Below are 20,299 nucleotides of genomic sequence, written 5' to 3' on the forward strand. Positions count from 1 at the left end.
TCACCAATCACAAAGCTACTTCATATCAAGCCGCCAATAAGAGCGAAGAGAGGGTTGGCCCGGGCTAATTACGCCCCGCCCCAGCAGGCGGTTGCGCAGCCTCCAGTCAGCGGAGGTGGGTCGGTGGCCGGGGAAGGGGCGGTGGTTGCCGGGGCTCGCAGGGGTTAATGGCGGGGAGCGGCTGCTGTGGGGTATTCCGGTACGGCTGCGGCAGAGCAGAGCTGGCTCAGCCCGGGGTGGGGCAGCGGACCAGGCATATGGAAGGCTGCGGCTCCTCGTCCCCCTGTGTTGGGACCGCGGGGAGCGCTGAGGGAAGAGCCTGTGAGGAGGGGCTCGGCCCCCGAGCCGCGGCTCCGTACCGGTGTCACGCCCAGGTGCGGGCCGCCTTCCCGCTCCCCCGGGGGGGCCTTGCTGCGGAGCGGAGAACGCGGCCCCGCCGGAGCGTGCGGCCGCTGCTGTCCCGGCTGGAAACGGCCGCCTGCGTCCCCGCGCCTGCTGGCGCTCGGGCGGCCGCCGCTCGCTCCCTCATGAGGAAGAGGGAGCCGTGTCCCCTGTCTGGCGACCTCCTGAGAAAAATCTACCATGACTTGCCCAGTTTTAGCAGGCGAACGCTTCCAAACTTCCAGTCCTGCAAGTTCCCAGTCTCCTGCCTCCCAGGAGCCGCAGCCTGGCCGCGCTCGGGCAGCCATACCTGCTGCCGGTACCTCCAGTGCGCATCTCCCCTCTGCTTCAGCAGCACTCCCCCCTGGCGTTACCCCTGGGGGCTGGGAAAGCCTTTATTCTTAGTTCTACCCTGTCTTAATGTGGCTCAAGTCATGGAGGAAGGATGAGGAAGGTAGTTGTGCCCAACCAGTTTGTCCAACCAGTTGTGCCCAACCAGGGTCATGTGCGTTACGCTGCAGCTCAGCACCAGGCACAGCAAGAGTGTGGTGTCAGCTCGGGCACTTCAGTCAAAATTTGTTACTGTTCAGGAATCCACTTTTCTTCTTTGGACTCATGCTCTAGTTTCTTTTTGTGAGTGTCATCCAGTGCTGGGAGAAATGCAATTAATACCATCATGTGTCTGGCTGGCTTAAGCAGTCTGTTCTTTTGGCTCATCTGTATTAACACGGTTGTAACCACTCAAAATTTCTCAAACTGATCGGCCCTCTGTGAGTCACAAAATGTCAACACCTGTGCTTTTAACCAGTTCAATATAGAAGCTGGCTATTAAGAAGAGGGAGGGAATACTCATGCATGATTTCATTGTAGTACAATTAAAGAGCGGGTCTTCTGGGAAAGGAAGTGTGGTACCTCAACTTCTAATTGAACCTATTTCATAAACAAGGTACAAGGCCAGATGTACCAATTAGTGTAAAGAGTTGTGTCAGATCCTGTGTATTATCATTAGTCATGGCACTAGATGCCTGTTTGCACATTGTTAGAAGGTTTTTGTTGAAGAAATCTCAAATTTCTTCTTTCTTTAAAATTTTCCAAAGCTGACAAGACCTTTGTTTTTTAAATCATGTAGGAAGGAATTGAGTCAAACATGATTTGAGAAACGACTGTTAGTTTGCTGGTAATGTTAGCGTGAAGCACGTTTATTCTTGGTACTTGTGGAATTTGGAGGAGATTCTCCTAATTCAAAGACTCATGCAGGGGGCTCCAAGGAGAAATAGAGATGAAAAGTCTGCCTTTCCAAAAGCACTAGTATCTGCTGCATAAATCACTTCATCAAGTATATTTGTGAAGGCTTGAATGTGCGCTACTTCAAAAAAAGTGACACTTGTCAGTAACATACTTGCTGTAACAACTTTCATAGTTGGTAATATCAAACTTACTTTTTAAAAGAAATGTTTCAAATAGGCATCTTTTCAATAACTTTATTCTTCACTCGAAGTTTCTTACTAAAAGCTTGTGAAACCAAACTTGGTACAAAAATGCAAAATTTCACCACCTGAAAATGGAATTGTCTCTACAGCTAGAGCTCTGTGAAAACTAAACTTGAAAATATACATCACAATGATGCTCAAGTATCTAAAAAATCAGTCATATTCTTACAAATAAATTTGCTTTAGAAAAAAGAAAACAATTCAAGTTGTCAGCTTGATTTTTTTTTTATATCTATAAAGTTATCTACTCTTTGCATCTTGTTTCATATTAGACCATCTTATATATATAGGCAAAAATGCACCCACATTTTATTTGCTCTTCAAGAGTTCATGCTTTGTGTTGAGGGGTGGAAAAACTGCCATTCCATCACCTGCCTCAGCCAGAATAGACACTTCTCCGGTCCCTACCTGATTGCAGCTTTTGCCTGGCCCTCGCCTGGTGATGGGGAAGTTGCCTTCTTCCCTCACAGCAGCCGATCTTCATCCACTTTGTAAATCACAGGAAGATTGGAAACAGCCTTGGTTTTCGTTTCCTGTGTCTTCATGGTCCTTTTTATGAGGAGTTCAGGCAGCTGCATATAGATCTGGTTATCAAGCTGAACAAGCAGATATTTAAACTAAGTACTTTGATGGCTATTGGAAAACTGCATTTAGGATAAAATTGTTAATATGCAGAGGAGCAAAGTGTGGACTATTGACAAAAAGCAGGTTGGAAAGCTCTGGAATTAAGTGTGTTTAGTAAGGCTGGATTAGAACCTTCAAACAGATATAAAGGTGAATGAAGTCTCAGTTAAAAACAGGTACGTGGGAGAAGTATTTTTGTATTAGGCTTATTAAATCAAATGTGGTCAAGGAGTAACTTTAGGTAGTCATTACTCTGCTTTTAAAAGTACAGGTTCCCTGGAGCTAGCTGGTTTCATAGGACAGTTTACACCAAACATGCTTAAGTTAATTGCTAGATAGATGGACAAAGTCAGCATCTTAAAGATCGTTGGCTGAAGATCTGCTTGATATCTTAAGGAAGTCTGTATTCTTGGGCTGAATCTGTTATTTGGACATATTTAAAATGCTGTACATGTGTTACTAGATTTTATTTACGTGCAGTCTTATACAATGAACATGTTTAAACTATTAAAAGGGGTTTTGATTGTTTTATGGTTTCTGTTCATATCTCCTTAGTTTATTAGGTGAAAGTAATGCTTCCATGGCCTGTTAAAAATTAACATTTAAAAATGCAAGGATAAAACTTGGGTTTTTTTTAAAGATATATCCATCTAAGTGCATGCTGCATTTGACATTCATAGCAATGAAATACATAAGGATATGAATTGAGTCACTTAATTCCTACACAGTCCATAATTTTAAAACTACGTAGCTAGCAAGAAAGATGTAAAATGTATGCAATTACTTTGAACTGTACACCAAGATCAGTGTTTGCAATAGCAGATATTTTATATTGAGTCTGTGCACCAGTTAGGAAAGTATTCTTTTACATTTTTGTCTACTTGTTCCATTGTCTTTTAAGTACTGATTATACTTAGAAATGTCACTGACTTTTTAATATTTTGCATCTGTTAAGTTTTGGTCTCTGTGTCTTAGAACTCAGTAAAATGTGTTTCTCATTTTTAAAAAAGGAAGTAAGAATGGGGAAGTTTTCCTCTAACACTCTGTTTCTACACCTCTGAAACAAGCAAATGTCCCATGTCATTTTAATTCAGAAAATTATTCTACTAAGTGTTGTAATTATTTTTGTAGCTTGAGGAAGAAGAGAGTTGTACCTGTGGAAGATGAAGTTCATTTTGGGAATTCATCCTAATGCACTGGCATATTCCATGACTACGTTAGGTGCTGGAATGATGAACAGTATCTTTAATTTCTACTACGTTAAGCTTTTCCTAAACCGATACAAAATTTCAGAAGTAGCATTTCATCAAGCACAGGTATTGTACAATGGATTATTGATTACCATATTGTGCTATGTCTCTGTGTAACCACAACAAAGTAATTGTTTTTACTTACTAATTACTTTCAGACGCACTGCAAATAGTTGTACAGTAAATTCATTTTAAATGTAGTTAATCTGTAAGCAACTGAAGGTACACATAAAGCACATTGTTTACAGTCTTTAGATTAAAAATGTCCAGACTTTAATGGCTGAAAAGATTTTAACCATTGATAGCTTGAAGTAATTTTCTAAACTAATCTTGCACCTCAGCTCCATAGATACATTTAACATTGGTGTTTTCCTATGGACTGTTTAAGTACCTAAATACTGCCTTTATTTTGCAAGTCATTATCCATGTGAGCAACTCTTGTCGTAAATGGTCTCCTGAAAGTAATGGGCCAGGTCATGTTTTGAATTACTTGCTGTGAGAGTAATATCAGGACTTTACACATCTGGGCTTTCATCTTGTAAGCTTCTGAGAGAGTGAAGTCTTGGACATGTGTAGCTGTGCACCTGCCTACTTACTCATCTTGCTTTTCAAAATTACTATAAACCTCTAAATACCTTTAAGAATTTGGCCTGGAGTCTGTTTTGACCTGAGAAGCTTTCATCTTTTTTTTTTGTTCTTTGAATAGAGATTTCTTTTAAATAAATATGGTGTATATTACTTCTGTGGTTGTATAAACTCTGCAGAAAAATCACACTAATGATAAATTCTGTTGTGTTTCTTAATTGTTTGTTGCAGGTGGTATTTATGATATGGAATGCCGTTAATGATCCTCTTTTTGGGTATATTCAAGATAACTCCAAATTTGCATGCTGCTCAAGACGCCAGTTTTCAATTTTATATGGAGCTCCTTTATATGCGTTAGCCTTTTTGCTTCCTTGGTTTCCTTGGAAACATTATGAAGAAGGTGACTGGCTAAGTGGTCTTCACCTCATTGTTGCATTATGTGCTTTTGATGGTTTGCTTACATTTGTGCTTCTAGCGCAGTGCGCGCTCTTTGCAGAAATTTCAACAAGACATGAAAGTAGGCTTCAGCTTATTAAATATAACCAAGTAGCAACACTAATTGGATCAACAAGCATTCTCTTTTGTGGTCTCATATCAGATAATATGGAAAATTTTGCCTGTTTTCAGGCTTTCACTGTTTTGGTCGCAGCATTAGCAACAGCTTGTATGTGTTACACAGGCAAATACAGTACTAGTCAATATGAGCAGAGGGAAATTTGCACAGAGAATGCTGATCAGGAAAACAGTGATGGAGCTCTGTCCTTGTCCTTGGTAATTTCATTGACCAAACAGATTATGACAGAGAAAAACTTTTTATTTTTTGTAACAATGAATTTCTTTCAAGTCTTCCACCTAGCCTTCTGCAACAATTTTATGATGATCTTTGCGGATAATCTTATTCCCAAGGATGTTCTTTCTTCCTTAATAAGAAGTATCATGTACGGAGCAGGCTTTATTTGTCCTCAGGTAGGCCGTTACGGTTCTTTATTTCAAAATATGAAAACATGGTGGTTTACTAGTTTTCATTAGTTTAAGGTATCCATTTACACTCTTTCTTGAAAAAACGCTGTATCTGGCATAAGCCATTGGCTGTACCAAAAAACAAATCCAGCTCACCTGTGCCCTACAAGGAGAAAGTGCCTCTGTGCACTGGCTAACCAAGCGTAAGGGTAGGGTAGCAAGAATGCACAAGCAGGCAGGCTTGCAGAGTATCTGTTTACAAGAATATGAGATGTGAATATGCAAAGAGTGAATGTTTTGTATCCTACAGGGTTTATAATACCAAAGTGTAAAGGAATGAAAAACATGATCAAGATAAAAAGTTTCTAAAAGCAAAACCTATAGAATTAGGATTTCTCTCCTCTTTGGTTTTGATTTGTAATAGGTGATGAAAGAATAATCTCTTATTCAGGAAGTTTCTGAGATAAACTGCACACAACAAGAGAAAAATCATTAGGTATTAAAAACATTGTTGAAATATGTGGTATCTCAGTCATGGGAACCAAGCAAAAGTCTAAATAACTGCTTTTGGGGAATAATATGTTCTCATTTATTTTGTTTGCTGGTTTTGGGCAGCTACATTTACTGGGTAGAGAGAGACATACTTTCAAGACCCCAGTCAGGGTTGGGGGAGGAGTAATGAACTGGAAAAAAAAAGAGAACCTAAACAAGTAATGTGTAAGAACAAGAAAAGCAGCAAAAATGTCCCACAGAATGTAAACATACTTGTCTGTAGTGAATAAAAAAGTTTTCTTGTTCATTCCCTTCTAACTTCTTTCACTGGATCTTTTAAAACTTTCACGTTGTTTACTTATTGGATGATGAAATTCAGGATACTCAAAATCTATGTATCCTGACTTTCATCATAGGTGCTGATGATGTTCAGAATTTCTGAAAATCAGGCTGTTAAATTCATTAAATTGCAATGTTTTTCAGTAGGTAATATGTAAAAGAAGATATGTGAAAGTGCAACTGGAATTCACAGCTCAATTTCAGTTACTCCTTTAGCTTCTGCATATATAACATACAAATCCTAAACGTACCTTCTCGTTCCCCTAACTCCTAAGTATCTATCATTTCAATTTTTATCATTCCCACAGGTTTAACTTTTTTTTTTCCTGTAACTCAAACAGCTGATGAACTTTGGAAATAACTTAGAAACAACAGAAATCAGGAAAGCTTAAATAATTTTACACTCAATATACAGCAGTCACTTTAGTTGATAAAATCAGTGTGACAGTGTGAAACGAACAATCTTTCAGAAAATGCATCTGTCTCTGCTCCCCAGAGACTCTTTGTCTTGAAGGTCACTGAACCATAGAGAGTTTGCTGTGACCTTATTTTTCTCAGGTTTTGTCCCTTTGAGCTCAAGATAGAATAAGAATTCTCTGGTGGCAATGTCCTGAACTTCATTTACTGGAAAAATACCCAACCCATGTAAAATAAAGCCCCTTCTTATGAACTGTGCTTCAGTGGCCTGTACTAAACTAGATTTCAGCTTCTGTCTTAGGTTCCGTTTAGTAGTGGGTGTGAAGAGTAAAACCTGCCTGCAAGGGAAACCTTGTTGCTGAAACAAACAAATTTAAATTTGTGTCATTAAGGTAGTATTTTTCTTAGAAATATGCAGTCTTAGAAACATGCACGTAACAAGGAATTTTCTAAATTACAAGTACTTCCTGAGACAGGGTTATTTCTCAATTATAGGGAGACATGGTCATGGTTTTTACAATAACAGACATTACATAATCTCTTATCGTTTCTAGTGCAAACACTTTTCTGCAAAATGCCTGAGAACAAGCAGGGGGAGGAGTATGTTTTAAGTTTCTTACAACCAGATTTTTTTCTTACATCAACTTTCCAGATTTGTTTTACCTTCTTGATCATTGGTTTAAGTAGAAAACTTGAGCTTCTTTAAAATAGCATTTGCTGCAGTAATCTTTCTCTGGTTTTGTTCTTTATGTTAAGGCATTTAAATGTGGGAACAAATGTACAATGAGAATTCTCTCCTGTTCTGTTTATTTCTGTAACACAGAAAGAGAAAATGTGTATTGCTATTGTGAGTATTTTTTGTGACAGTGTTGAGGACCACATACATGTAGGTGGTGACATAGGCTCATATAAAAAGAACATAATGCATTACAAAATGTCCTCTTTAAAGTGGAAAGCAAGGAGCAATAGAGAAGAGCTTACACTTTGTTCATACTATAATCAGCCCTTAATACCACTTTTATGAGTTTACTTGTCACTAGCTTCTTGTGTGGATTACTGCTGGTTAAGATTGGTGGAACTGAAATACACATTGTCCACTGGCATCTGCCTTCCTCTACTTGCTATTAAAGTCTCTAACTTGCTTCGATCAGCTGTCATGGTGAACTTGCTTTATCCACTTAGAAGTCATGCTTTATTTCTATAAATGTCAGTTAAAACAGTAATATTAATGAAAAAACAATTACTGAAAATATTTTTGATCAGCAGTTAAAATTCAAATGGCAAGGTGCTTGGTTTACAGTTAACATACTGTCAACAAAATTGATATTTAAGGGCTATCAAACATAAAAATCATGAGCATTAAATAATAGATGGGCAATGTGGGAAACAGTATTTTTCTCAGGATATAGTAGTTCTCAGCTGGCCAGTTTGAGTGAAAGGAGACCATTATTACCTGGTAGAGGTAGCATAGAGTGGGCCAGTAAACAGTTCTCTTTGTTCAATTCCTATTTTTTTTATTTTTCCTATTTTTTCTTTGGATTGAACTTTTTAGAAAGGGTTGGGTTTTGTTGTGCTTTTTTTTTTTTCCTTTAGTGGGTAGTAAAATTTATGTCTGGTCTGTGCTTTATAACTTTAATGCTGAGATAGTGTACTGTATCTTTTCATCATATATGTGTATGTATTATCTTTTCAGTGCCTTGTTCTTCTCAGTCACGCTTCATTGAAGAAGTTTGGTTATTACAGAATCATCTTGTTTTCCTTTTACTTGGAAGGAGTAGCTGCTGCTGTCATGTTTGTTCTAGGGCCAGAACACTATTATCTGTTGGCATTTTATCTCACGACAAACATGTAAGTAAATACACTTCCCTATTCATAGATACAGCTTAAATAATTCTAATAGAATGGACACTTACTTTTCATAGTGTGAAGATTTTGCTACTGCTTTTATGGTTTTCTTTCTGTTCTACTTGTCAGAAAAGTTGAGACTCCAGTTACAACTTCTTTTTCAGCTTTCATTTTATTCTGCTTCAGCTTTTTATTTCTGCTTAAAAAGAAAAAAAGGCTTAAATATGAACAGTAATTAAGGTTTGCAGCCACATGCCTCCAGCTGCTTATTGCTTTAACATGAGATTCAAGGGAAGCAGAAGCTCTTCTCATCCACATAGACCCAGAAGATTTTGGTAGAGGAACTCTTCGGAGACTATTTGGTAGGAAAGCCCAGACGTCATTTTGTATTGCATGAATACTTGTGTGTTGCACTGCAAAACAAATATCGGTAAGTCAGGTATCAGTTAGGTAACCAATACTCAGTGGTGCCAGGTAAGTATGATGCCAAGAAGTAGTATTTTCATGGAAGAAGTATATTGTGGTACATGGAGAACCTTATGTAAAAATAAAGACCTGTTTTTATCTGAATATTGTTATAGCAGTTCATTTTTATTTCTTTATTTTCTATTTCATTGCTTGCTTGCTTTCTACATGTTCCTTCCTACCCTCCTGTTCTTCATCTTTTTTTTTCCCCCGTTTCCATTCTTATTTTCAGTATTTCATTCACGGGCTACTGTAACACTGTGAACAATAAATTAAATTTCATTACCTGCATACTTCAAATGATGAAGATACATGTTGATTTCCCCAGGAAAAAATGTCTAAGGTACCTAAAGAGTGTATGTTTAAAGTGCTAATTGTTCAAAGCCTCTTGTAAGTAAAAGATAATCTCAGCCAAAATTTAATACCACATAGAAATCGTAATATTTGAGTTTATGGCTTCACTTAGCAGTTTGTTAACAGCTTTCTCTGTTTGTGTTTAAATGTATGTGTATATATATAAATACATACATAGGAATGCATATACAATCTGTTTACTATTCTAATTCTCCCACTTTGAAGTTTGTCTTCCATGTAGTCTCTCCAGTAATGCTCATGTCCTTTTCAGATTTCAAGAGAAAATTTTCAGTTCTTCTTTCTTCTAAGGTGTTTCTTTTCTCCATGTCTTTTTAAATTACTGATAATCTCAAGCATGTGTTTATGACCTTTTGCGCCAGTGTCCAGGAAGAAAGGCAAACCCCTCCCCCACCTTTTAGGTTTGCATATCAATTTCTAATTCTCAATTAAGAGCAGATCTAGTAATGCTTTCAGAACTGCTGTTTAAACAGACAAATCACCATGTTTTAAAGAACATCTCAGCTTTCTGTGTTTGCAGATATGTCCATTGTGAAAGTGTATATAAGAACTATGAACTTCTTAAATATTTTGTCTTTCTTTAGGGTAATTGTACAAGCTTCATTTAGTTTGTTCAATTTGCCTTTGGCAGATATTGTTGATGCAGATTTAATAAAGCACAAGCGGAGGTATGTCAATCGTAGCTGTTTTTCTTTAAATATGCTATCTATTTGCCACGTTACTGTTTCCTAAGTTAGATTGTGTCAAAGTAAAGACAGTAACGATCTTTGATCCTTGACACAGAAGTACTTTCGGTAAAAGCAACTTAGGATAAGTAGAGATAAGAACTTGAATAAAGTTTCCTGCAGTTAACTTCAGTAGTGTAATTTAAACAGATTATTAGGTCATTTCTAGTTTTAGTTATACTACAGTATAAGCCAAGTCCTTCAGGTTTTTGTGTTTTCATTTTTGTTAGCTTCAACAGAATTATTTTGTAACCATATACATCTACTGTCATGTATGGAATTTTCTGAATAAGGTCTTTCTAACATGGAAAAAGCATTTAGAAAGCTTTAGCAATGCTACGTGAAGTGCAGATTTCAAAGTCTAACTGGTTGCTGTTATCTCTCTGAAATAAAAATTGATAAAACCTGCTGTGACGTAGCATATTACAACTCATGGATCTTTTGGATGATTATCACAGTGCAGATAACTTTCTGTTGGTTCCATAAATATTTATGTCAGTGCAGATTCAGGTCTGGTCAGGTCACTGTATTAAAGAACTTGCCCCTCAAAGGTGAGAGCTATTGCTTTCATGAAGAAAAAAAAAAAAAGCCTCCTTTTTTGGTCTCATGCATGTAAAGTCTTAAGTTGTAATTAATTCTTCATGTACTGTTCAGTCTTAACTTCAGTAATTACTCAGTGTGCACAAAGTCAAACTTGAATCCAAGTAATTTCAGAATTGGGGCCAACCGATAGATATACCCCAGAGGTTTATTACCTTTCATTTCCAAAGAAATTTAAATTTCTTTGTGATAGCTGATCTGTTTGCTATAATGTATGAACTTTATAAAGCTAAGGATCATGATAGTTAGCATTTGCATAGTAACAAGATTTTTATGATCACTAATTAATACACTAATAAGTTTGTGTTTTGCATTCATTTGGTTTTTTCCCTAAATATATTAGATCACCACTTTCCTCTATGGTTTTTGGTACCAATGCTTTATTTACCAAGCCTGCCCAATCTTTGGCTCCAATGCTTGTGGTTACAATACTAAATCAATTTGGATATGAGAACCTGAATAATGAAGTTGCTCGACCTGATCTGAGGTGAGTTCAAAAGGAGTACTTTAAATCATATAAATTAACATGAAATAATCGTGTCATCTAAAAAGCAAATTAATCTGCAATAGTTTGCATCAACGGCCCTTCAAAAATATGAGTGCTTTAAAAATATTTTCCAGTTGGTTTATGTCTGGAAATAGAAATGTTTTTTAAAGAATAAATCATTTATTGAACAATTCGCAAGGATTTCTACCTAATTTTGAAAAACAAAGGATTTATTTCACTAGTTAACCATCTCCTGTTCTATTGCAAAAAAGAAAAAAAAGTTTGAGAACGCCTAATTCCTCTTACTACGATACATGTTGTCCTGACTCCTGTGTTTTGATTTGTAAACCTGCTTCCTTAAAATGTATAATCCTAATAGGCTTGCGTTTAAGATACATTTTTGTTTGAGAGACAGCAGTATAATCACTGAGGGAGGGAATTTGCCTCAAGTAGGAGTATAATTTTGGCTTCAATGCTACTTACTATTCTAATGGTAATGATTTCACTGCAGTCCCTGGAGACCTTAATACACAGCATAAAGCTGTGGTTGCTAGTTAGCACATTGGAAATGCATGGGCTTTTATAAAAACAAATTAACAGGGACTCAGTACACTGAAAGGGTCATAGGCTGTTTATTTATGACCAACAAGAGGAAGTGGCAACATGAGGAATAACTGAAGTCAGGACTAAAAGGTAAAAATTAGTCCTGATCACGATTTGCTTGAGAGAACAACATGAATATTCTGAGAACTATATAGCTCTCCTAAATTTTGAGTGGAAACCTTAAAAAGTACATAGAATACAATTGTATATGAACTTTTGTGGAGACAGGAAAGGACTGGTATATGTCACCTAATGCTAGAGGAATGTTGCCTATTTGAGGAATTTTCTAAAAAAATGTACGAGGAAAAGCGTGACATAAAAGGACAACAGGTGGTCTTCAGAAAAGCATCCTGACACAAGCAAAGAAGGCTTAACTTTGAGGATATGTGTGAGAACAGTTAATTCTATTTTAATACATTCTGTAGATAGCCAGCCAATGAGATGATGTGAAGAGGACGTGAACCTCATTATAATGTCAGATAAGATGAGTGATTTTTGCAGAGGAGTAGTAGGTTGAACTGGATGTGGATATGAGAGGGCTGAATATATTCATCTTGATGATTCAGAGAAATTAAGATTTGAATTCTGATCCCTTTTGATCAAAGAAATGATCCTTTTCTGGATGGATTTTAAATCACAGTAGTTATAAATCTCTTCCCCACACACCCCCCCACCCACACCCCCAGTAAGTAGCCTCTGGACTATAGCAACAATAAATTTCTTGAATATAGAGTTGTAATACTTTGAATGCTTAATCTCTAAAACCTCTATTTCCACTTGAGTCACACTGCGATTTGATCTACTTCACTAGGACAGGGAACAACATAAAAGTACAAAGCTGAGATCAGTTAATCAAAGAGCACCTGAAATATACTACATATTTCTCTTGCCCATCTCTTCAAAAATAATTTCTTAAATATAAAGCAGTCTGCATGTGTTTTTTGTATATGTATGTGTGAATGTGCATGTCCTTCACTTTGCAAATGGACTGCAGCATGGACATACAGTCCACAAAGACCAGACTACTCAAGATTGTTTCTAGGGAATCAGTTTGCCCATGGCAATGTACTCAGACCATTGACTGAGCTAAAATTACTTATACATATTAAAACCTTATCAGCTGATCTCAGATTTCAGCCATAGGCAGACGGCTAAAATATACTTGTCTCAGGACAAAGTTGTTGGAGGACAAACAGAAACTGAATATAGGAGATTGCTTAAAATATGTTCAAACTGTTTGGGGAAAAAAAAAACACAATTTCACATATGTGAATTATATGTAATGAAGTGTTATGACCCATGTCAATACAATCTCAGCTGTGTCCTTCCTTTTTCTCCAAAGCTGGCAATATCACGTGTTCTGGAAAGTGTTTACTTTATTAGGTGTAGTGGTAGTGAATTATGAAGATAGCACAGAGGACCTTTATTTTGCATTAACAAAATGTTTGGACCCTGAATAAACGTGTCTGAAGAGTTTCCAGCAATGTTGTTTACTGGGAGAAGATGCAGTCAAAGCCCATAAACTATTTGCTGAATTCTAAATAACTTATTTTTTCTTAAATTGAAAACTAAGCCATAGCAATAATGATGGAGCAGCTAATCCTGGAAACCATTTCCAGGCACATTAAGGACAATAAAATAATCAGTAGTAGTCAGCATAACTTCAAGGGGAAGTCACGCTTGACCAACTTGATAAACTTCTACAATGAAATGTCTAACCTGGTAGATAAAGGAAGGGCTGTGGATATTGTCTACCTGGACTTCAGTACGGCTGTTGACACTGCTTCCCATAAGATCTTCATAGGAAACCTTTGGTACAGGGGCTGGATGAGTGTACAGTGAGATGGGTTGAAAGCTGGCTGAATGGCTGGGCCCAGAGAGTGGTGACCAGTGGTAAGTCTAGTTGAGGCCCGTGACTAGTAGTGTACCCTAGGGGTCTGTGCTGGCTCCAGTCCTGTTTAACATCTTCATTAATGATGTGGATGACAGGGCAGGATGTTTGGTGGTGACACAGAGCTGGGAGGTGTGGCTGCTGATAATGTCAGAGGGTCATGCTGCCAGCCCGAGGAATCTTGACAGGCTGGAGAAATGGGCTGACAGGAGCCTCATGGTTCAACAAGGAGAAGTACAAAGTCCTGCAGCTGGGGAGGAACAGCTCCGTGCACCAGTATATACTGGGGGGCACCCAGCTGAAAAACAGCTTGACAGAAAAGGACCTGGGGGTCCTGGTAAGCACCACACTGAACGTGAGCCAGCAATATGCTCTTGTGGCAAAGAAGGCAAAAGGTATCTTGAGCTGCATTAGACAAAGTATTGCCAGCAGATCAAAGGAGGTGAGCCTTCCCCTCTGCTCAGCGCTGGTCCAGCCCACAGGGGAAGGGTATGTCTTTTTTTCCCCTTCTTCATTTATGTTATACATTCAATGGCATTTTATTAATAGCATATTGCCTTCAGAATGGGCTTCACAGATATTCTGTCTTTGGTGCTCATTTTACATTGTATCAAAAAAAATGATCTATCAAAAGCTATCTGCTGTGACAAATCATATATCTTCTGATTCTTATGCCTCCAGCAAAATTCTGTAAGATGACACTTCACCTGTACCTCCTCATTGTTCCAGTGATTACATTTTGGTTCTTCAGCTATGTGATATTATGACTCCTTGACATCCTCCGTGATCAGGATATTTCATTAGAGTACCAAAACTCCGTTAAGAGTACCAACCAACTATAAGTTGCCAGATTTTAAGCTTTGCCTGTCTTTTCTTGCCATCATGCGGTTGAGTAATTCACACATATATATTCCCTGCCTCAGTAAAGCCTACATTTCCGAGCAGCTTATTAGGGCAACTGGCATGTTACGAGTGAAATTCTTTTCCCAGAAGACCTTTTGAGACAATAATGCATCTTTGTCTTGGTGGCTTCTGTTACACTTGTATTCTGCAGACGCTCAAGCTGGTAAGATGCTGGTGAGGTTTTATACAGAGGGTAAAATTCTAGAAGAAAGGAAAATTTAGTCCCCTCTTTCTTTCATCTGTGAGGTATCATAGCACCTCCAGGTGGATGCTTAAGATTCATCAGAAATGAGAAAATGCTTATGAATGGTGATCCCAGTACTGTATTAGACCAGGCATTCCAAAGACCTAGCCTGTCTGTCTTTTCCTCTGTATTGAAGCCCTTGAACTGACCGTTAACATCATCAGCTGTTTACTTACCAGTACCAGTATTTACTTCTGCCTCAACGTGACTTCTTAGTCACAGTGATGCCTTCTTTCTTAGGAGCAATCTGGGTTCTCCTGGTTTTGCCTCTGGTATCCTAACTCTGAAGTGTGACATTTGCTGTGAATAGTGTATCTCTTTTCCAGAAGTTGTTTTTGCTTTTTGGTGTAACCTTTTTCACACGTGATGTTGGCCTGTATATTGTACACAATTCTGTATGTGTCACACAGGATTCTGTATGCATTAATATACACATTATACCACATTCTTAGGGAATGTGGTCACTACACATCAGTTAAGCATTTTGCAGTTAATACTAGCTTAAGTATTTTTAAATATCCTTAAAATTTGAGCAATAGCTTGCAGAATGGATGGACCTGGTTTGGTTTTTTCCTTTTGGTCTGTCATCACAGCAAAGCATTACCTGCCTCATATGGCTTGGGTTTTTTGGTGGGATTTTTTTTTTTTTTGGGTGGTGGTGGTGGTTTTTTTTTGTTTGTTTTGGTTGCTTGCTTGCTTTGCTTTGCTTTGCTTTTTTTTTTTTTTTTTCTTTTGCTCTTTGGTTTGGGGTATTTTAGTTTGGGGTTTGAATTTCTTTTTTTTTTTTTTTTTTCCTGTAGAAAAGATACCTAGTTTAAAATCTCCCTCTTCTGGAGAGCCACTGCAACTACAGCTAACTTCCCTTGAAGGTGTGCTCCGAATTAGTTCTTCAGAATGAAGCTTTTTTACAGTAACTTTACTTATTGGAGGCACCTCAAACTGTTAATGCTTTCGTACTGAATTACTGGACTACATCACATTCTATTCAGAGTGATATTAGGGCTGTTTAGTGAAAGATTCTATGTTTTATTCCTGCATATGCAAAAAATGTAGACATGGAAATTTCTGAAGTTACTGGTCCAGCTGTTACTAGGATAAAATCTGAGCTCTGCTCTTCATTTGTCCTAGTCCCTTAATGAAATATTTTCCTATTCCTTGTTCTGTGTACTATAGATATTTTTCATAATTCCTGGAGTAACTTAAGGTCTTACAGTACAATAAGTAATACTATTTTCTTAAACCAATACTGTTCCAGTGAGACCAAATCAGGATTGCACAGGTATGAGTGATTTGGTAATGTTCTTTCTTTTTTTTTTGTCCTTCCTGAGGTCCATGTATAAAGACAGAATAATTTTAGTACTGAAAACTGCAGTCCTCTTTAGTGTGCAGAACAAGCCAAGTACAGCCCCAGCATCCTGTTAACTGTGTCTTAGTCCTGTTTTCATCTTCAGATAGGTAATTTGTCTGTGGCCTCTCTGTTGAGTACAGTTAACTGTTGGCAGTTGTGATGTTGGTGTACATGATGGGAGCCTTTGTTTACTTGTAGGTGGACTGAAAATGCAATTGAATGCAGGCCAGTAAACAACATCCAAATAGTAAATTATTGTCACTGCCAATAAACATTGGCTATGGACCAGTGACCTGCTAGTGAATACCTCCAGTCTTAAATGCCATCGCCCAAGTGGTTAAGTAATTCACTTGTAACCCTCTGTTTTTTTGTTTCCTTTAGTAGCATTAGCGTGACTCCAGATAAATTGTGATCGTTGTGTGAGTGTGTCTGCTAAGGAATAAATCTAGGCTGCTTTGGAGGTTGCAAGCACTGTTTCTGTTTAATGCAGGGAGATAGGAATTGATTCTTTTATGATTCAGAGAAACTCTTAGGTTTTGTTCGAAAGCCTGCTCAAGTTTTCTTCACAGGTTTCAGGTTTTTTGGATCATGTCTGTAGCTTTTTCGTGAGTCTCCTGTCTTGTCCCTGAATGCTAAGGGAAAAAAGTAGAAAATAACATAAACTGCCCCATGGAGAGAAAGTTCATTTAGGGTCTGTTTCTCAGCTTGAGTTGACTTTCCTAATATTTAAGTAATTAGAATGCAAGAATTAACAGAATGCCAGTAGATAATGATTCTAGCTACTAGATGAATGCCTAAATGTATGCTTTGAGTTGTCAGAAAACATACTGTTTGTAAAAGGGAACTCATTCAACTCCTTATTTTATATTTTCTTTTTTGGTTCATATTTGTTGATGTTTTTACCTCTTATTCCATAGAGAAGATTTAGATGAGGAAATACCATGCATCCATGAGAATAAATGAGAATGACTGTTAATTTCACGTGTATTCTTTTTATAGTTTATATTATCTTGTAATAATTCATTTTAAACCAAATGCTACTTTTAAACAGCCCTTTACACCATACCTGAATTTATGCATTAATCACGACTTCCATCTAGCAGCAATAACAACAGACTATGGTGATTGCTAATAGCACAGATTATAACTTCATAAAATATTTTTTAATTAAAATGTTTGCTTCCATTTTCTGCTTTTCTTTCACTTCCTAATTTTTCAATCTTACTAAAGCTCTGTTCTAAAATTGGATTATATTACTTAAATTGATTTCTATATTATGTAATACAGATGGGTACTAAAGCAGTGAACAGGATTTCTTAGGTTGCTTACAGTGTATTAAAATTAACTCGAGTGCTAATTTTCTAATTTCCTCTCAGCTATTACGAAAGGAGCAAACAACAAAATACATATTTGTATGTAGAATTAGAAAATACGATTGAAGTACATCTGATATCTGAGATATTTATATTTCTTTTAATTATAATTGATTGGACACAGTAACATGTATATGCTGTATATATGTATACAATGTGAATGCTTTAAAAATAATTTGTTGTGAATTGACCGTGAAAGTTAATTTTCCTCTTCTTGAAAGCTGTTTTTCCCTCCTCTTCCCCAGTTTGTTTTTAGGTCTTCATGATGCCATGTTCTATTTGATCTGTCTGGTTCCACTTTGCATTGCAGTCATACAAATCCTGACGTGGACTCCCTTTTCAATCCAGAATAGTCATATGACAGCTGCGCACTAAATATGTAACTGTTGGCCAGTCAATTTTCTGCTGAACTGTACCACAAAAGAGTTTGTATGTTTTAAATGTGAAAAAGCAAGATCACATTAAATGGACTATTAGGCCAAACACAGTCTGAGCCATTTTGATAAAGTTTCATCCTTCAGTCTATATAGACTATAATGAAGATCACATTCAGCCTTATTGCTGAGCCTGCACAGTTTTTTTCTAGTGTCATTTACCTGTAATGGCTTTATCCTTAATTACTAAATAAAGTCTTTTCTGGTATATACTGGTCACTGTTAACTCATTTTAAGAATGGATATGGCAGAAAGGAGTCCCAACCCAGCACCTGGAATTCAAGGGAACTGTATTCTCTTAAGCTTACTGAAAGATGGTGGATTAATTTTGCCATACTGCTAAAATGGCAGATCTCTGAAGTTAATCTGGAAGAGCCTGGTGGATATCCCTCATGGATAGCAGGGAGATGAAGAGAAAAACATAAACAGTATCTAGCTGACCGATATCAAGACAAATCTGACAGCTACCACAGGAAGAGCCAAGAGTAATTAACTACGCTGTAAAAGTCTGCATAAAGCTAAAGAAGAAAAAGATTAAAATGCTGTTCAATGAAATGTTGCTGGATATGGAAAAGCCCCGTATGTCCTCACTGGCTTCCTGAATATCTGTGGTTGGTGGTAGGTAGATCAGTTTTCTGGCTTTAAATGGGAAAATTATTCTGAAGGTATCATATTGTTAGTACTTCGTACCGAATGTCATTGTGGTAAGAAAAATATTAGCATATGGATGTAGTAGTGTTCAGTTAGTTGGACAGATCTAAGCACACATATTGAATCTACCCACTTGGTAGTGTTACGTTGGCAAACTCATTTGATGTGCTGCCAGTTGAAGTTAATTTCTGATTAATCAAGATGAAATTAGTTAAATTCTGATTAATTCTTATCAAAATCTTTTCAGTTAAGCTTTTAAATGAATCCTGTGATTTTTATAAATTAAAGGGTTTTTGACAAAATTTCAGAAACCTCGAATCCTCTCTTCATTTCACATATGTTGTATGATAATATTAGCATGTTTGTAGTACTCCTGTTTAATAGTCTTTTTCCTCCAGTATATCCAGTGTGTAATTGTGTAATTGCTTAAGTATAATATAATCACTTCATTTTTATTCTTTGTTTTGCCTGGACAAACATAATTTTAGAAGCACCTCTCTTACAGGGTGCCAGTCACTTGGAAGTACAAGAAGATGCATTGTAGGTATCCTGATACTAAGGCTTTACATGTACTGTGAGAGGTAACTTGGAAAAGAAAGGAGTGTAAGAAGTTGCCTTGCATTTTGCATTTAATGAAGAGGTTTGAGATTTGAAATACCAGTGTTGAAAAACATAGGTTTTTTGTGCCTCAGTTTTTACATTTGCAGAGCAGAAACATTGTTTCCTTGCTTTTTTGAAGGGCAAAGTGCTTTCAAAGTGATGAGTGAAAAAGTAGGATAGTATTGTTAAATATTTAGAAATCCAAATGAGCTCTTTGATAGGAATATGAAGATTTATGTTAAAATGTAAGAAGCCAGAAGTGTGATGAAGTTTTAAGCTGCATTATCTGTTTTTTATCTCTGTCTTGTCAGAGATACCATTATTCATTTGCACTGTACATGCTAACAGCATTATGTACACATACTAGTGTCACTTGTATTTACATACCCAAAGAAATATTTACACAAATACCAGAGCAGATACGGACTGTGTGTTTAGATTCTGAATTTTAAAAGACTTACTGCATTGTATGTATGAAAGGCAGAAGGAGCAAAAGCCAAAGGACAAAAATCTGAAGAAATTTAAGTTAATGTGATCTTTGGTTCATTATATGAAACAGTCTTCTCCTTGACAATTCCTTTAAAATGGTAATAAATAAAATAATTTTCTTTTTCTTTACTGTTTCTGTTATTTCCTAAATCTCCTATCCTCATAGAATATGTATTTTGATAGATGAAAATGTTATTGTTCCACAAATAGGGTTTCTTAGATGACTGTTTGTTACTTAGTTCTAACATTAAGTTGTACAACTGGGAGAGTACTGTGCTATACAGCAGGAAAGCTAATAAGTGGTTTTACGAGTCCAAATTGTATCAAGAATTCTTTGCAATGATCAGGATTATTTTTTCTGAAAAATGTTTGGTAAAGGTACCATTTTATTTGCTGAAATTAGAAAGGAGTAAGGGGTGATATGACTGAAGGCAGTTTGAATAGCCACTATAAACTGCTGCATCTTTAGAATTAAGACAGGAAAAGTAAATTTTCAAAGTTTTCTAAGCAAGACAGCCTTCAGATACAAGAGGTTAACTGTGTAGAATAAGCTAGTTTAGAAAACTGATCTGAGAAATACAAATTATTTAATAGGTAAAATATTAATAATTTTCCAAATTTATTATTTATTTTTCTCTCATTTGTGTGTCCTATTTCTTTGGCTCTCAGGGCAGGAAAAAAAGTGTCTTTCATTGCACCAGTAGCCATTCCAAAAGAGGACTGGAAAACTG

General features: G+C 37.0%; 1 protein-coding gene across 2 annotated transcripts; it reads left to right on the top strand.

Moving 5' to 3' along the window:
- The first annotated feature begins 3 nt into the window (after positions 1-3).
- On the top strand, positions 4-19,697 carry LOC101920970 (transmembrane protein 180). Of its 2 annotated transcripts, XM_027778901.2 has the most exons (8): positions 4-115; positions 3,627-3,811; positions 4,562-5,296; positions 8,232-8,386; positions 9,081-9,191; positions 9,805-9,888; positions 10,889-11,032; positions 17,640-19,697. In XM_027778901.2, exons 2-8 carry the CDS (start codon positions 3,659-3,661, stop codon positions 17,767-17,769), a joined length of 1,512 nt encoding a protein of 503 aa, XP_027634702.1. In that variant the 5' UTR covers positions 4-115; positions 3,627-3,658; the 3' UTR covers positions 17,770-19,697. The 2 variants fall into 2 exon arrangements, with proteins under 2 accessions (XP_027634702.1, XP_027634708.1); XM_027778907.2 differs by lacking the exon at positions 9,081-9,191.
- Positions 19,698-20,299: the final 602 nt, after the last annotated feature.

Source organism: Falco peregrinus, chromosome 5 (assembly GCF_023634155.1).
Source record: "Falco peregrinus isolate bFalPer1 chromosome 5, bFalPer1.pri, whole genome shotgun sequence".
NCBI classification, from domain to species: domain Eukaryota; kingdom Metazoa; phylum Chordata; class Aves; order Falconiformes; family Falconidae; genus Falco; species Falco peregrinus.

What these genes read in the sequence shown, in the direction of transcription:
- LOC101920970 (XM_027778901.2), top strand. Translation starts at nt 3,659, where the DNA reads ATGAAGTTCATTTTGGGAATTCATCCTAATGCACTGGCATATTCCATG. An exon ending in TAGCATTTCATCAAGCACAG is followed by an intron (nt 3,812 to 4,561) that starts GTATTGTACAAT and finishes TGTTTGTTGCAG; the next exon opens with GTGGTATTTATGATATGGAA. An exon ending in CCCAGGAAAAAATGTCTAAG is followed by an intron (nt 9,192 to 9,804) that starts GTACCTAAAGAG and finishes GTCTTTCTTTAG; the next exon opens with GGTAATTGTACAAGCTTCAT.